Here is a 15060-nt window from a genome sequence, read left to right on the forward strand (position 1 = left end):
CTTGGTTGGTCCTCAGCAGATGACGGAGGGTCACCTGCCCTCGGCCCCAAGGTCCCCCGGTAACTGTCCTTGGGGAGGCTCCCAGGGACCCCACTCCACTGGACCTTCGAGAGGGTCGCCTCAGACTCCTCAGTCCCCAGCGAACCCCCGGGGGCTTCGGGGCACAGCAGCCGTGGGAAGGGGTGCCAAGGTGGGTGCTCAGGACAATTCGTGCCAGCCTGGCCTCCCCCTGAGGAGGGGGGCAGATCTCCACGTGTGGAGGGACTCAGGGAGACCCCGTGCTGTGCCTACCCTTCCTTCCCGCCCAGCCCGTCCACCCACCCCTCTCCTGTTCCTTGTCACTGTGACGATGACAGCAGAGGAAAACCCACAAGCCAGAACCCCAGCTGAGGGAGCTGGGAGCCTCCCGCTGCCGCTGGCCGGCAGATCAGGGCTCTCGTGCTCCAATGCCGCCCTCCGTCCCCGCCGACCATCTCTTGCTGACGGGTGCCTCCTGCCCTCTGAAGGCCGTGCCAGGGCCACCCTCAGCGGGTGCGGCCCCCTCAGTCCTGGGAGAGACGCCAGGCCCACACGAACCCAGGAACGTCGCAGGGACGGGGGAGAGGCTGTACCTAGAGCTGACAGCCCCGCCCCACTGGGGGCCTCTGAGAACTTGTTCCTGGCCCCGCCCTCACACGCTTACAGGACCCCAGGACTGGCCATCTGTGGCGGGTGGCGGACACTGAGGTGGGAGCTGGCCTCTCGCGCGGCCAGGCCGCCGGGACAGGCCCCTGACCCCAGACAGCCCTCCCCACCCAGCAGATCTGTAGCCTGGGCCCGAGGAGGTGGCGAGAGGTCCTTGCTGTGGGCTGTGCGTGGACAAGGCAGGCTGGTCCCCACAGCAACACCTCGTGAAAAAGCCACAGTCGTGGCTCAGTGGACACAAACACCACAAAGAGACAGGCTGCGTGTGCTTTTGACACGTTATCAGTTTTTATTTAAAAACATGCTAAAAACATGGCGTTCCGTAAGCCAGGACCAGGAGGAAGGAAGCGCACAGATACGGCATCGCAAGCAGAAAAGTGCATTGAAAACAGCACGCGTGCCCCCCCGCTCGGCCATGCTGCCCCAGCGGGCAGCGTGTGGGCACAAGCCCCAGGCCTGGCCCTCGAGGGGCCCGGTCAGCGTGGCGAGGCAAGGACACGGCCTGGACTTGGCCTCGTGGCGGCGGAGCGGGGGGATGGGAGAACAGGAACGCAAGAGGCCGGCCCTGGAGGGCTGAGGGGCAGGGGGACCTCAGGCACCCGGCTCCCGCTCCGTCCTGGCTGGGTCGCTGCTGTTAGCACCTCCACCAGCGGTGGGCAGGGGCCGGAGAGGCGGGACATCCTTTCCATCCACCTGGACCACTCTTTGGCCACCAAAGCAAGGACGGACGGCCATCTGGTCCAAGTGAAACCAGAACACCTGCATGAGGGCCTGGGGTGGGCCAGCAACCTTTCCAGGGTGAGGGGCCACGACGCAGGCCCACGCTGGAGGGGAGAGAGGAGAGGGCCTCCAGCGGGGGAACAGGGGTCGGCACCTGCTGGGGTCCGCAAGGGCCGTGCTCAGCCCTGCTGGCTCACCTCCCTTGCGAGACGGCTGCAGAGAGAGGCCGAGTGGAGACAGGCACTCCCCTGACGTCTGCAGGACCTTGGCCTTGGGAGTCAACTCTGTAAACCGCCTGCATCAGACCCCACTGAGCTAACTGTGACCTTGGCAGGGGAGTCGCCAAGGAGGGGTTTCCCTCAGGTAGTGCTGCGCTCGACAGCAGGGTCGGGAGAAACCGAGCAGGTGCTGGGCCCCATCACTGACGTCACACGGCGCGGTGGGGACCGCTCTGCATGATGGGAGAGGGCCTGGAAGGAGCCCCCCCGGCCCCGTGCGCGGACTCGGCCGAACCACGGAACAGCCAAGCACAGGGTCAGGCGAGAAGGCAGTTTGGGGAACTGTGGACAAGGCTCTGTGGACAGACGGACGGGGCAGGGGCTGGCGGGAGGAGGGGGCCGGAGGACGCCCCTTGAAGCCCCAGAAACAGAAGATGCCAGCGAGGCCATACACCACCAAGGTGCTAGGCTTTCGCTGCTGATTTTAACAAAACTTTTACATTGCATTGATAGGCGTAAACCCCCCCCCATTACGCAGCAGTGCCACTGTGCCGCCCGAATGCTCGTTTGTGGAGGGTCCCTCGCGGCGGAATGGTGGTGCGTCCTCTCTGGGCTCTGCAGACCTGGGCTCCCGGGAAGGCAGGGCCAGAGGGCGGGGAAGGCCCGTCCCCTGTGGCCTCCGCCCACGGCCCTGCCCACAGGCTTTCCCATGAGCATCCCACTCCCGTCTCAGGAGGTGGGCTCTGCTCTGCCCAACCCGCTGAGCGCACCCTGCTCTCTGCTGCCCCACACCCAGAAGCTCGACTCCCGAGCACACCAAAAGCTCTGTACTGGTCCCAACCGTCTTGTACTTAAGGGAGAAGGGGGCTGCTGGCTGGGTGGCCAGGTCTCAGCTCTCGGAACAGACAGGTGGAGGCTGGGGAGGAGACAGGGCCCCCCAGGAGGTCAGGGCACCCATCCAAACAGTGCAGAACAAAGGCAGCGCCCAGGTGAGGCCCACCTGGGGAAGCACCAGCTGGTGGGGAAACCTTTCCAATCTCAGCCCCATGGACTCTTGACTTATTTTTCTAACTGCACAACTTGCTTAGACCAGCATGAACCCTAGTCGGGGCACCCCGCGGCAGTCGGATGCCCCCCAACTGTCCATCTCCAGGCCCTGACTCAGGCTGCTGTGTCCTGGGGCGACCGTAACAGGATCCCGTCTGACCTCTCTTGGGTCTCGGTACTCTGCCTTGGGGTCGCAGAGGACGTGATCACCAGTCACCTCAGCATCGATGAACCCCAGGGAAGGAGATGAGGTCCTGGGACCCGGGTGGACGTCTCTCCCTCCCTCCCAGCAGGGAGTCAGCAGCCAAGCGACTCTGGCTGGAGCGACCACGGCTCCGCCTCCCCTCTGGTGGTCGTGGGTCCTCTGCCGCTGTCTGAGCAGCTCCACGGAAGGACCGCTTCCCCTTCCAGAAGCAATGTGAGAGAGTAAGCAGCGTCTGAACTACAGAGGTATTTGTCCAAGAGTTTCTAGCAGGAATGTCTGTGAAATAACGTGTTTGCAGAACCTGTCGCGGGAATGCCCGCAGGGGTGGAAGGGGAGCCTCCCGGGCCCACAGAGGGCAGGAGGGAGGAAGAAGGGAAAAGGAACTGCTCATCAGTGACGCATAAGGACCCACGACCGCTCGGCCTCGTTCCCAAGCAAAGCACCCGCAGCCCCCAGAGGACCCCCGGCCCGGGCCTCTCACGCGGCCTGGGCCTCGGCAAACGCTGCACCCTGCAGGCCTCGCCCCCGCACGGCCTCCTGCGCCTCCGTCTCCCCTGCCCCTCCCAGGCTCCCTGCTCCCCCACCCTCAGTGCATCCTGGCGAGAGCCTCCTGAGTGTGCACAGCGGTCTGTCCTGACAGAAACCGGGCGGACATGCCCTGTCCCTGCCTGTCCCCACCCTCAGAAAGAAAATCAAACTGTTACAGAAATCAACGCAGTAAAAAGTTATAAATCAGAAAGCTAACCCTAAACTTATCCAAGAGATAGTATTCCTGAATAATCGTAATCAGAGTAAAATAAAATAGAAAAGTTACACTGTAAGGTATAAAAAGCCTGGGCGAGATGTTTCCAGGGGCCCGGCCGGGAGACGGTCAGCCCCGCCCGCATCCGCGCACCCGCTCTCCGGGTGGCCAGGGGCACCGGGGCCTCCGCCGCGCAGTCTCTCCACCGGGAGGGAGCCCTGCGCCTCCTGCCCCACGCCACGCGGGGACAAAGTGTCAGCGGAGGAAGGACAGGGCAGAAGCGCACTGGTGCCGGGGGGCTCCCAGAGCACACCGCCTGCCCACCCTGTCTTCTTTGGCAAATACACAGGAATCCGGGCACCCCGGCACCCCGAGGTCTCTGCACCTCCTCCTCCCTGGCCTCCGCCCGCCGAGAAGGCTGCAGCGGGCGGCGGGGAAGGCGGGCCGGGGCGGCGGGCGCAGGGGTCAGCAGTCTGGAGGGTGCGGGCAGGCGACACAAGCTGAAGGCCTCTTCCCAGGCGCAGTGTCCGCGGGGCCGGGGCGTTCGGCCGGCCCGCTCAGGCGTCATATTTTTTCCCAGTCCGGTGGATGTGCTGGAAGAGGGTCATGGAGAAGGCCATGCCCAGAATCTGAAAGACACGGGGAAGGCCTCAGATGGGGGCCACGGGCACCCAGAGCGCGAGAGGCAGCCCCCTGCAGGATGCAGATGCTGGCGGAGTGAGGACGATGCAGAAAAGGGGAGGCCGCACGTGGGGACCTCGGCCGCTCGGACTGTCCGTGTGGGACGTCACCGAGCTTCGAGGCCCAGAAACCTGCCGTCTCAGAGCGCTGCGGTGAGGGCAGGACCTGACCCTAAGTGGCAGCCGACGGGGAGCTGGGGGCGTGGGGGTAGCGGCAGGACGTGGACAGCCCCCCGCCTCACTTCCGCGGGGTCCTGGGGTACATGGCGTGGCGTCTGACCGCTGCTCCGCTGGGAGGAAGTTACCACTCATCTGGGTCCCCTCAACCCCCCGATCCCGAGCGGAGCAGAACGTGCAGGAAGCCAGCCTGCGGCCTCCCGGGCACCGGCACTCGCCGCGAATCCCGCGGCCAAGGACACCGTACTTCCCGCGGCACTCACACTCAAGGTCTGCCCGTGACCTTGGAGACCGAGGGGCCCAGCCTGGCCCCGGCGTCCTGGTCCAGGCCGGGCTGCAGGCAGCCCCGAGCCGAGCCCCACTCTTGGCACCGGAGAGACCCTTGCTCCCATGAGCCCGTCTTCCGTCAGAGCCCTGAGCAGGGACAGTGGCTTGTCTGCTAAGCTCGGAGGCTCGCAGATGACCAGACATGGTCCGGCCCGCGGGGTTTAGGGAAGAAAGGGGACCTCGTGCAGGAGCTCATCTCCCCGTGGATGGACCAGTCAGGGTCAGGTGGTCACCAAGGGTAGGAGTTACACACAAGTGGGCAAGGGGGAGCCCATAATGCCCCCCCAGAAAGGCCGGGGGCTCCTGCTCTCACCACGTCAGCCTTCTCTTCAAGGAGGGAGCCGGGGGCCCCTGCGAGTCCCCCTCCGTCACCCACGCTGGGCCTTGCACAGCATGACCGCCCGCGAAACGCTGGCTGAGGGCAGCGAGCCCTTCCCGAGCGCCTCCCCCGTGCGACGTGTCGGCTATTAAACTCACATAACGCTCAGAAGCGGCCCACGATCACGCCCACTACGCGGATGTGTAAACGAAGGCACAGCGGCTCAGCCACCTGCCAGGTCGCACGTATCCCACGGGATGGGGCAGACCCCACGGAGGCACCTGTAGGCCTTGCTCACAGCTGACGCCTGAGGACTCACTGCCGTTCAGTTCAGTCACAGGGTAAACGTCCCCGTGCTGTGGGGACAGGCACGTCACAGGCAAACCCATGGGGGCTTCCTACAGGCTCGCACAGGCCCCGGGGGCGCAGCCCGGGCGGGGAGGGGCAGGTCGGTCCTCTCTACCTCGGGCTTTGGGGCTGGGCTGCGCGAGGCTGGACGGCCCCCTTACCTGCACGATCAGGATGCACATCCCCACCGTGCCGAGCACGTGTTTATTGTCATCAAACCACATCTTCACCTTCTCGTAGCAGCCCTGGGGAGTGAGGACCAGAGCTTCAGGCGCCGGCGTGACCCTCTCTGCGCCTCTGCCCCTGCCCCCGGCCCCGGTCCTCTTGCCTTCGAGCATCTCCCCCAGGGGTTCCGCCTACAAGGCCCCGCCGCACAGCCCCAGACCCCATTCCCTCCGACCTCCAACGCCCCCAGATGTGGGCCCAGATCCCCCACTGCCCACCTGCCTTCTGGCTTCAGGCCTGTGCATCCCCGCCCGTCCCACATTAAGCCACCTCCTTGGTGGCCCGGGCCACGGTCCCCAGGCTGTCCACCGCACGGACCCCTGGGGTGGGGTGGGGTGCAGCCTCACCGTCCTCCACACGGGGGCGCTGCTGTTGCGCCCACAGCCCTGGGAGTTCTCCATGCAGCAGCGGTCGGGAACCGTGTTCTCCCCCAGCACCGGGTACCAGTCTGTGTAGTCGGTGACACCACAGCACCGCATCTGCAGGGGGAGGGGCCCAGGGTCAGACGGGCCACACCCGGCTTCCCCGTTGGGCTTCCCCTGTCACCCGGCCCAGGGGTGACAGCCTTCTTGTCCCTTCTTTGGGCCTCAGCCGGGCCCAGGGGAGGAAGTGATCGCTCCTTCCTGGAGGCTGGATGGGGAGAAGGCAATGTCACCTGCCCTCTGAGCTGGGCGCTGGGCGCTGGGCGCTGGGCAGGCCGCTCAGCCCTCCGCTCGCCCACCAGCGCCCTGGCTCTTGGCTCTGTGGATCGCCCAAGCTGGCTGTAGCCCCCTGCCCCCTCGCGCTGTGCTAACTCCTTTCCTCTTAGAACAGAACCTCTTGAGTCATGACAAGGGAGGCAACCCTGCTGCTAAAATAAGTTGTCGTTCGTGCCAAAGCTTCAGAAAGGAAGGGCTTGGACGAGGTGCCCTCTCGATCATCCGTCCTTCCCAGCTCCCTGGGCCCCGCAGCTGCAGGCCACGTCCAGGCCCTGCTTGCCGACCCCCTCACCCCTCTGCGGCTGCCACACGGTGTCTGACCCAGAAGGCCAGGGTGCCCAGCCGGGTCCCAGAGTCTGAGGCCAGGCCCCGCCGTCCCACCCAGCACAACCCCGCACCTCGGCCTGAATGATGTTCCAGGCGTTCTTAAGCCCCACGTTGTTCTCCGAGTTGTACAGCAGCAGGCCTTCCTTCAGGTCCTTCCTGGCGTTCTCATTCACCTGGCAGGTGAGGGCAGACTCAGGTTGGGCGAGAGCAGGAGGCCGCCCCGCTCCCCAGCTCTCCCAGGTTGGCCAGGACAGCTGGCCACAGCTCTCCCGGGCGGGGGAGGCCCGCCGGGGGCCGGGCGGTGACCCTGGAGAGCCGAGCTCTTCGGGCCAGAGCTGTGACACGGAGGCGGGGACAGCCCAAGCCGCTCAGCTGCCCTGGTCCCAGGACCAGCCCCGCACAGGCCACCTGCCTCCAGGCCATGACACCCCCCAACGCTGCCCCTGTCGGGACACACCCTGGGAACTGCAGGGTGCGGATCAGCTGTCCCGAGCGTGGGCCACCTCTGCTTTGTCTGTGAAGTTGGAAAATAGCCTCTATCTCTGGGGTTGTGAGAGCTAGAGGAAAGGACTCCCATAAAGAGCTGAGAACAAGGCTGGCCCGCGGGGATCTCGCAGTATTATTCGTGCCTCCTTTTCAGAGATGCAAAGGAACTACTGTTACAAATCCTAAGAGTGCCTCTCCCTCTCAGCGTGGCCCGGGCGCCTCCTTCAGGACCCAAGGAGAAGATGGTAACACGGTTCTGGGTACAACGCACCCAAAGGGCCCACCGAGCCCAAAGCCCACGCTTGGCCAGTCGTTCCTGGTGGTCCCAGAAGAAGTTCCCCAACTTTGCAGGGAACCGTCCAGCCTGGCGGGGTCGCCAGGGGTCCCCGCTCCACCCTCCTGACCCCCCGGGGCAGCCTGGGAGCAGCTGTCTGTCCCCAAAGGTCTCTGGAATCACAGCTGCCTCCACTGTGAGCCCTACACACTGTCACCTGGAAGCTTCCCCTGTGTTACCAATAGGTTACCCTCCTATCACCCAGCCCAGGCACCTAGTGAGCCCTGCATCCCTTCCCCACAACTGTGTTTGAATACTCCCAGTGACGGGGAGCTCTCTGTGCCACAGGCCGTCCATGGCATCCCGTGGTCATTGGAGGACTCCACTTCCTAAGACTACACTAGGTAATGAGCCCCCACCAAAACCTCTCCTCCAGGCCCTTCTTAGCTCTCCTCTCCTCACAAGTATGAACTGTCACTGCTTTCCCTCCGGCTTCCCAGACCCAACCCCAGGGGCAAGGAAGTTCCATACGCCCCCTCCCCTCCTGGAAGGCTTACCTTGTCCGTGTAGACAAAGAAGAGGATAATTAAGATCAGCTCCGCCAGGAGGGTGATCAACAAGACGATGAAAAACTGCAAAGAGAAGGTGCAGGCGTGGGCACGTGGCAGCGGTCCCGGGCGGGGACAGGGTGCAAACGGGGTGGCCGGGGACAGGTAACACCTAGACAGGACTTCCCAGGTACGGGAGAGGCCACGGCTCCTGAGGACTCCCAGATGGGGAGGGCAGGGAGAGGAGGCAGACACCAGTCAAGGAGTGCGAGGGGCACCTAGGGCAGGGGCAGCCAATCATGAGGAAGAGGGGCGGGGTCAGGCAAAGACCATTCTAGGAGCTACTTCTCCGGGCTCAGGCTGGGCACCCAGGGGGCTCAGGGGCTCAGATGCAGGGCGATCCAGCGTTCGGAGGGCTGGGGGGTCTGGGGTCCAACTTACACTCAGAAGGAGGCACCTGTTCTCCTTGACGGCGCCCAGGCAGCCGAGGAAGCCCGTCACCATGACGACGGTGCCTATGGCAATGACGAGGTTGGCTGCAGACAGCGATGGGAAGCTGGGGGAGAAGGTGGCAAAATTGCCTTGGGACACGGAGAGCCAAATGCCCACTCCAAGCAGTCCACAGCCACAGAGCTGGAGAGAAAGGGAAGCCTGTTAGCCCGGCACTGCTCTGGTATCCGTCTCCACAAGACTCAAAGGACTGCGTGTCCCTCCACTGCCCCCACTTCCCCCGGCCCCAACCGTGAGACACGGACAGGGTGCAGCTGGGTGGTGTGACCTGCACGAAGCCCCCAGCCTCTCCGCGTCAAACGGGATGGAACTAGCTTCTCGAAGCTCAGAGGGTCACGTCAATGAGGACAAATTAAACAAGGCGCAGGGAAAGCACGTAACAAGTACGGAAGGTCCTAGCTGCACGTGCGTGGCCATGGGGGTCCCACTCAGCAGAGGAGGGCCTGGCGCTCCGGAAGGAGGCGGGGAGGGGCCACATGGTCATGGAAGCAAGTGAGGAGTTTGGGAGGGAACCGCCGAGCCAGTTTCTCAGAGCCAGACCCTGCGGTGACTGGGTCCCGCTGCCCTGACCAGAAGGGCCACCTGTCCATGGTCCTCAGGAGCTGGAAGAACAAATTTCACGCATATGGAAACAGGAAGGGGCTCCCTGGCCTGGCTGAGGGGCTGGCCGATGTGCAGGGCATGGGTCCGCCATGACCTCACCACCCATCCCAGGGAGCAGCAGCTGCCCCCGGCTGGAACCCACTCCGCTCCACGGCACCCCTGGGGCTGCGATGCCCGCGGCTGCAGTTTCCCACTCCCCGGGCTGCAGGTCTGCACAGCAGCCTTGTTTCACACTCCATAAGCTGACACCCCCCCGCTCCCTCCAGGGGCTCAAGGATGTCTGCGGGGTCTCGGGAGCTAGTCAGTCGGCCGACAGGTATCTACCGAGAACCTACAGCACAGAGGAGCCACAGCCACGTTAGGGACCTGCCTTCCCAGGGCCTCGGCTCGGACCAGACGGGAGCCAGGGGAGGGCAGCATCCACCCCAGGCCGTATGCACGGGGGCCAAGTAAGTGGCACAGAGTTCAGGTGGCAGGGGGAGGGGCAGCCCCGCAGGCACGTGCACGGGGCAGGTGGGGAATGAGACACTACCACTCCCTGTCTGGACCGTTGTGGGACTTGGAAAGAAAGAAGGCCCGTGAAGAGGGTGAGCAGGGCCAGGCGCCGGCCTCCGGGAGACAGGTCCCGAGCCGGGCGCCATGCTGCGGCCCCCAGGATGCAAGCCCGTCTCTGCTCTCGAGCTGCCCCCACTCCGGGGAGCGGACACGTGGCAGCGAGGGCCAGGCGGCCACACGCAGGCGGACAGCGGGAAGGCCAGGCACCGGCAGAGGCTGCCCAGGAGACGACTTCCTCTCTCATCTGCTCCACGAACCGGAGTGGAGCTCCTACTCGTTAAAGCCGGGCCCTTCTCTAAGCACGGGGCAGCGGTGGCAACGGCGCCGGCAGAGACCCGCCCTGGGGAAGAGGGGACACACAAGCAAGCACACGACAGGCTTCCCAGTGCCGTGAAGAGAAACAGTCAGGATGAGAGGGAGTGTGGGGCAGGGGGCAGGGAAGGCCCCTCGGGAAGGTGGCACTTGAGGAGGAACCCACAAGAGGGGAAGTAAATAAGCAGGCAAATAAGCGGGGGAAGAATGTTCTAGAGGAAACAGCAGTGCAAAGCCCTGGGGGGGGGGGGAGCCTGGCCAGCCGGGGACCAGAGGTGACAGAGTGACAGTGGTGGGGGACCGGCGGGTGGGAGCTCGCAGGCATCGGGAACGAAAATGGTGGTGTTCTTGATGGGATGGGAAGCCCGGGAGCAGGACAGGGACGTGATCTGTGGTTTCAGCAGGTCACTCTGGCTGCTGTGTGGAGAATAGGGCATCGGAGGGCAAAGTGCGATGGGCGAGCCATCAGGACGCCACTGCCGTGACCAGGGGACCAGGCGGGGCTGGAGGGACCTCCAGCGGGAGGCTGTGCAGGAGTGCCGAGAGACAGTCCAATTCGAGATGTATTTGGAAGGGCTTGCTCGGCTTCGACGCATGAGTAGGATTTTGATAAATGAGGAGACGGAAAGGCAGTCCAGACGGGGCATGCCGAAAGAAGCGGGGCTATTCCCGCGCGGCACTAAACCGGAGACAGCTCCCAGGGCTGCAGATGGAGCCGGCCGAGCGGAGCAGCTGCTGGGGCCCCACGCCGTGGACAGCCGCCCTCGCCCCGTGCCCTGCGGCAGCCCCGCTGGAACGGGGCCGAGTCCGCGGTGTGGGCACACCAGGCCCAGAGCGGCCCCCCACGCAACGGGGCATCCACCCAGCTCAGCCAGGGACTGGGTGCCACCCACACCCGCAACCACCAGGTGGCGCCCCAAGCCGGTCAGAGCTCTGGGTTTGCAGGGAGGCTCAGAGACCTCCAACCTGTCACTGACTCTGCTCAATCCGGTCATTTTCTGTGGCTGCCGGCTCAATTTTTCCTTCATTAATCACACCGTGGAAATCCATGCTCTCCATGCTGGAGATTTACGGCTCTAAAAGCCAGACCCTGGAATGAAAAAGAGGAGACCCCGGGCTTCCCTGGTGCCACAGTGGTTGAGAGCCCGCCTGCCGATGCAGGGGACACGGGTTCGTGCCCCGGTCCGGGAAGATCCCACATGCCGCGGAGCGGCTGGGCCCGTGAGCCATGGCCACTGAGCCTGCGCGTCCGGAGCCTGTGCTCCGCAACGGGAGAGGCCACGGCAGTGAGAGGCCCGCGTACCGCAAAAAGAAAAGAAAAAGAGGAGACCCCGCTGCTGCCAGGTCACTTGCTACAGGCTAGGTCGCTCGCTACAGGTACGGAGCCTGGCCTTGGGACCCTGGAGCCGCAGGACGCCTTCCCACCCTGCGCTGGAGACACCGGGCCCCTCGGGACCATCCCTGGGCCCGGGAAAGTCCTCAGGGCACTCGCACCACTTTATGTAAGGGACCTTAGCATTCCCGGATACCAAGGGACGACTGTCCGGCTCCCTCCCAGCAGCCGGTTCCCACCGGGAGTGGGCCCGGGAGGGTCCCCTTGTGCCTCGTGGACAGGGGCCCCCACGTGGGAAACCCCAACAGCTCAGAACCTCCAGGAGCCAGTCACCTCGGTGACTTCAGGCCCCCCAACCTCTGACCTGCTGTGCCAGCTCCCCACAGCCCGCCGGGGAGGACGAGCTGCTCCCCACACCTCTGCTTCCCTCTCATTTCCTGTCTGAGGTCACCCTGCCCCGGGGAAGTCTCAGGTAAGGCCTGCTGCGGACAGCAGGGCAGCCTCCACCGGCAGCCTGGACCCAAGTCCCGCACCTTCCTCTCAGAGCCACACACGCGTCCCCGTCCCCAAAAGGCCACTGCTGAATGAATGAGGCCCTGCAGGCAACGAGAGGCCCTGCTCACCCCACATCCTCGGCCTCCTGCTGAGATGGAGGGACCCTCTGCTCCCGTCTCTGACCCCAAACCAGCAGAGCCCCCAGACCCTAAGTTCACAGACTAGGACATCACACTGCCAGGCCCAGCCCGGGACCTGGCTGCCCGGCATTTGACGCAGAGCCCCGGCGCCACCCCCGCTGAGCCCCGACGGGTGAGAGGCGCCAGGCCGCTGCCTCAGCCCCAAGCCCAGGTCCCGGCCACGCGCCCCTGCCTTCCTCTGGCCTCCGTTTTTCAGCCCAGCCTGCAAAGACCTGCCTGAATCCTTTCCCTAAAATGCCTCCTTCATTACGCTGCTCCCGTGTGACCCTAAGGTTCTTTCCCTCTCTGCGGCCCAAAGCCCTTTAAGATGTGGCATCCGGACTAGAGAATCTCCCAGCCTGAGACACGCTGTTCTCACCCCGGTCCGGTGGTCCCACCAGAGCAACTTTACTCCCAGGGGACATCGGCAATGTCGGGTCTTTTTTGTTGTCACAGCTTGGGGCGAGGGTGCTACTGGCACCTGAGTGGGCAGAGGCCAGGGACGCTGCTAACTGTCCTACAGGGCACAGGGCAGCCCTCACGCAACAAAGAGACATCTGGCCCCAAATGCCAATAGAGATGGAGAACCGCTGCCCTAGCCCCCTGCCCAAGCCAGGTGTCCACCCCCCAGCTACCAACTCACAGAGAAGACAGACACCCGAGGAAGAATTGGTGTGTCCCTCCAGGGTGGGGTGCGTCCTAGCTCTGAGAGGGACACGCACGGGAGGACAGTGCTGGTGAGGGCCGGAGAGGGGCTGATGTCTGGCGGGGGGGCAATGGCAGCAGACAGGGTTTGTTGGGCGGGAGGGCAAGAGGACAGGAAGCCACCTCTGAAGCCACAGAAGGGGCAGGGAGGGCGAGGGAGGGATGGGAGGGACAGGGGGAAACCACCCCACACGGGCGGGGGGGGGGGGGCGCCCGGCACAGGAAGGAGGCGGGGCCTGCAGGGGCACAGCCAGAGCTCAGCGCTGGAGAGCTCAGCTGGTGGCATTCGGGGAAACTGGCTTCCCAAAGCAGAGGGTTGTCTCAGACACAACCAGCTAGATTCAAGCCCCCCGGCAGGAAGAAACCCCGGGGCGAGGCGGGGTGACTCAAGCACCAGGACCCAGCCAACTGACCGACCCAAAGGCACCAGCCACCCTGCTGCGGTCCGGCACTCCTCTCTAAGCAGAGGCAGGCCCAGGGGCCACCCTGACCACCGAGCCTCCCTGCCCCTTGCCCCTCCCCCAACCAAGGGCACTTCCAAGTATTTTCCACTCAGGCTCCAAATGAACCCCCATCCAAAGGTAAGCAAACCCTTGGCATTTGTCCGTTCCCTGCTCTCTACAGGGACCAGGACCTGGTCTGTACTGTCCGTTACTAAATCCCCAGGGCCTAGAACAGCGCCTCCCCTTGGCAATGCCCATGGGTCTCCCTCCTCCAGGCTCTCTCTTCAGAAGGGAGAAGGTGCAGGACCCTCAGGGTCTCAGCATCTTCCTCATCACCCTGGGCCCATCCAACAGATGCACAGCATGCAGACGGAGGCCCGCAGGCTATGGCCTCATTTATCAAGTCTGCTGTAATCAGCCAACACCCCCATGGCCTTTCCCCATCTTCAGCTGCAACCACACTGATCTGTGGTTTTAATTCATGTTCCTGCCATGTGTCCTTATGCATTTTTCACACAGCGCCCCAGTTCTCCGGGAGGGAAACCATAACCTCCCCTGAACAAACCTCCCCCCTGAGCTTCCTCCCTCACTTGCTTAGAGCCAAAGGGCAGCCACTGCCTGTGTCCCTCACAGCTGCCACCATCTCCCCAACGTGTAGGGAGGCCCTCCCTGGGGTGACCTCCTGTGCCAGGGCTGGGCATCCCTCCCTGGCCCTCTGTGTAGACGCGCTGCCCATCTCCACAGAAACACCAATGCTCCCAGGCCAGGTTCACGTCTCAGCCCCTTCTCTACCACCGTGGGGCCCAGAACATGCCTGGATACTGCAGAAATATTTGTTCCATGGATGGATGGATGGAGGGATGGGTGGAGGGAAGGATGGAGGGAGGGAGGGAGGGATGGAGGGAGGGAGGGATGCATGGATGGATGGAGGGAGGGATGGAGGGAGGGAGGGATGGAGGGAGGGATGGAGGGATGGAGGGAGGGATGGAGGGAGGGATGGAGGGAGGGAGGGATGGATGGAGGGATGGATGGAGGGAGGGATGGAGGGATGGAGGGAGGGAGGGAGGGACGGAGGGAGGGAGGGAGGGGTGGGAGGGGTTGGGAACAGGACCATAGCCAGACACACAAACCCACCTGAAAAAGAAGGCCCCCTTTGCACCCTCTTCACCACCCCCGTGCCAAGTTCCCCCGCAACTCCCCTGTAGCCCCTGTTCGCCTGTTTAAGACGCCTTCTCTACCTGCCCCATCCCCTCAGAGCTCAGCACACCCTCTGGCTACTTTCATCCCCGAGGCCTCTGTGTCTCTGCAGCGCCCCTGCCCCCCACGCTCTCTTTGCTTTGCAGGAGCCCCTCAAATCCTTGGCCTCAGCACGCCCCCGTGTTCTCTATGAGTCAGGGCCAAGTGCAACGTTTAACAGCATTTAATAAATTAGTGGATGTGGAGAATAAAACAGCAAACAGAAACGACTATAATTTCACAGCCAGTGCGCTGGCTGGTAACGATCCTGCCTGGCCCTGGGAGAAGCCGGCTGCTAGGAACTTCATCACGCAGAGAAAGGGGAAAGGTGTCAGCGCGAGGACTGAGGGGGCGGCTACATCGTGTCTCAGCCACCCTCGCCTCTTGGCGGGGAGGTGGGCTGCAGCTCATTCAATGTCACGGCCATAAAGGGAGATGGGGGCCTCCAGACAGAGCTTCCAATTCCACACAGAAGGGACAACGTCACAGGGACACCTTTGCCAAAGCCACCCGGAGACAGAAGGACCAGGGCACGGAAAGGGGTGGGCGCCCGTGAGAGGGCTCCTCTGTGCCTGGCCCCAGGGGTCCAGCCTCCGCTTGAGCACCCCGGGGTCCCGGTGCTCACCTGCCAATAACACACTCTGTTCCTTTTTTGCACAGCTCT

At 64.0% G+C, this 15060-nt stretch overlaps 1 protein-coding gene across 3 annotated transcripts in view; it reads right to left on the reverse strand.

Annotated features, from left to right (window-relative positions):
* Positions 1 to 944: 944 nt before the first annotated feature.
* The window catches only part of TSPAN9 (tetraspanin 9), a 193938-nt gene continuing 179822 nt past the window's right edge, over positions 945 to 15060 (reverse strand). For all 3 annotated transcript variants that reach the window (XM_033867180.2, XM_033867178.2, XM_033867179.2), the window contains 6 exons: positions 8467 to 8658; positions 8035 to 8109; positions 6789 to 6890; positions 6040 to 6171; positions 5629 to 5712; positions 945 to 4245 (listed from right to left, as the gene is read on the reverse strand). In XM_033867180.2, coding sequence (XP_033723071.1) covers positions 4174 to 4245; positions 5629 to 5712; positions 6040 to 6171; positions 6789 to 6890; positions 8035 to 8109; positions 8467 to 8658 — 657 coding nt within the window. In that variant the 3' untranslated portion in view covers positions 945 to 4173. The remainder of the gene's footprint in view (positions 4246 to 5628; positions 5713 to 6039; positions 6172 to 6788; positions 6891 to 8034; positions 8110 to 8466; positions 8659 to 15060) is intronic.

This window comes from Tursiops truncatus, chromosome 11 (assembly GCF_011762595.2).
Source record: "Tursiops truncatus isolate mTurTru1 chromosome 11, mTurTru1.mat.Y, whole genome shotgun sequence".
NCBI lineage: Eukaryota > Metazoa > Chordata > Mammalia > Artiodactyla > Delphinidae > Tursiops > Tursiops truncatus.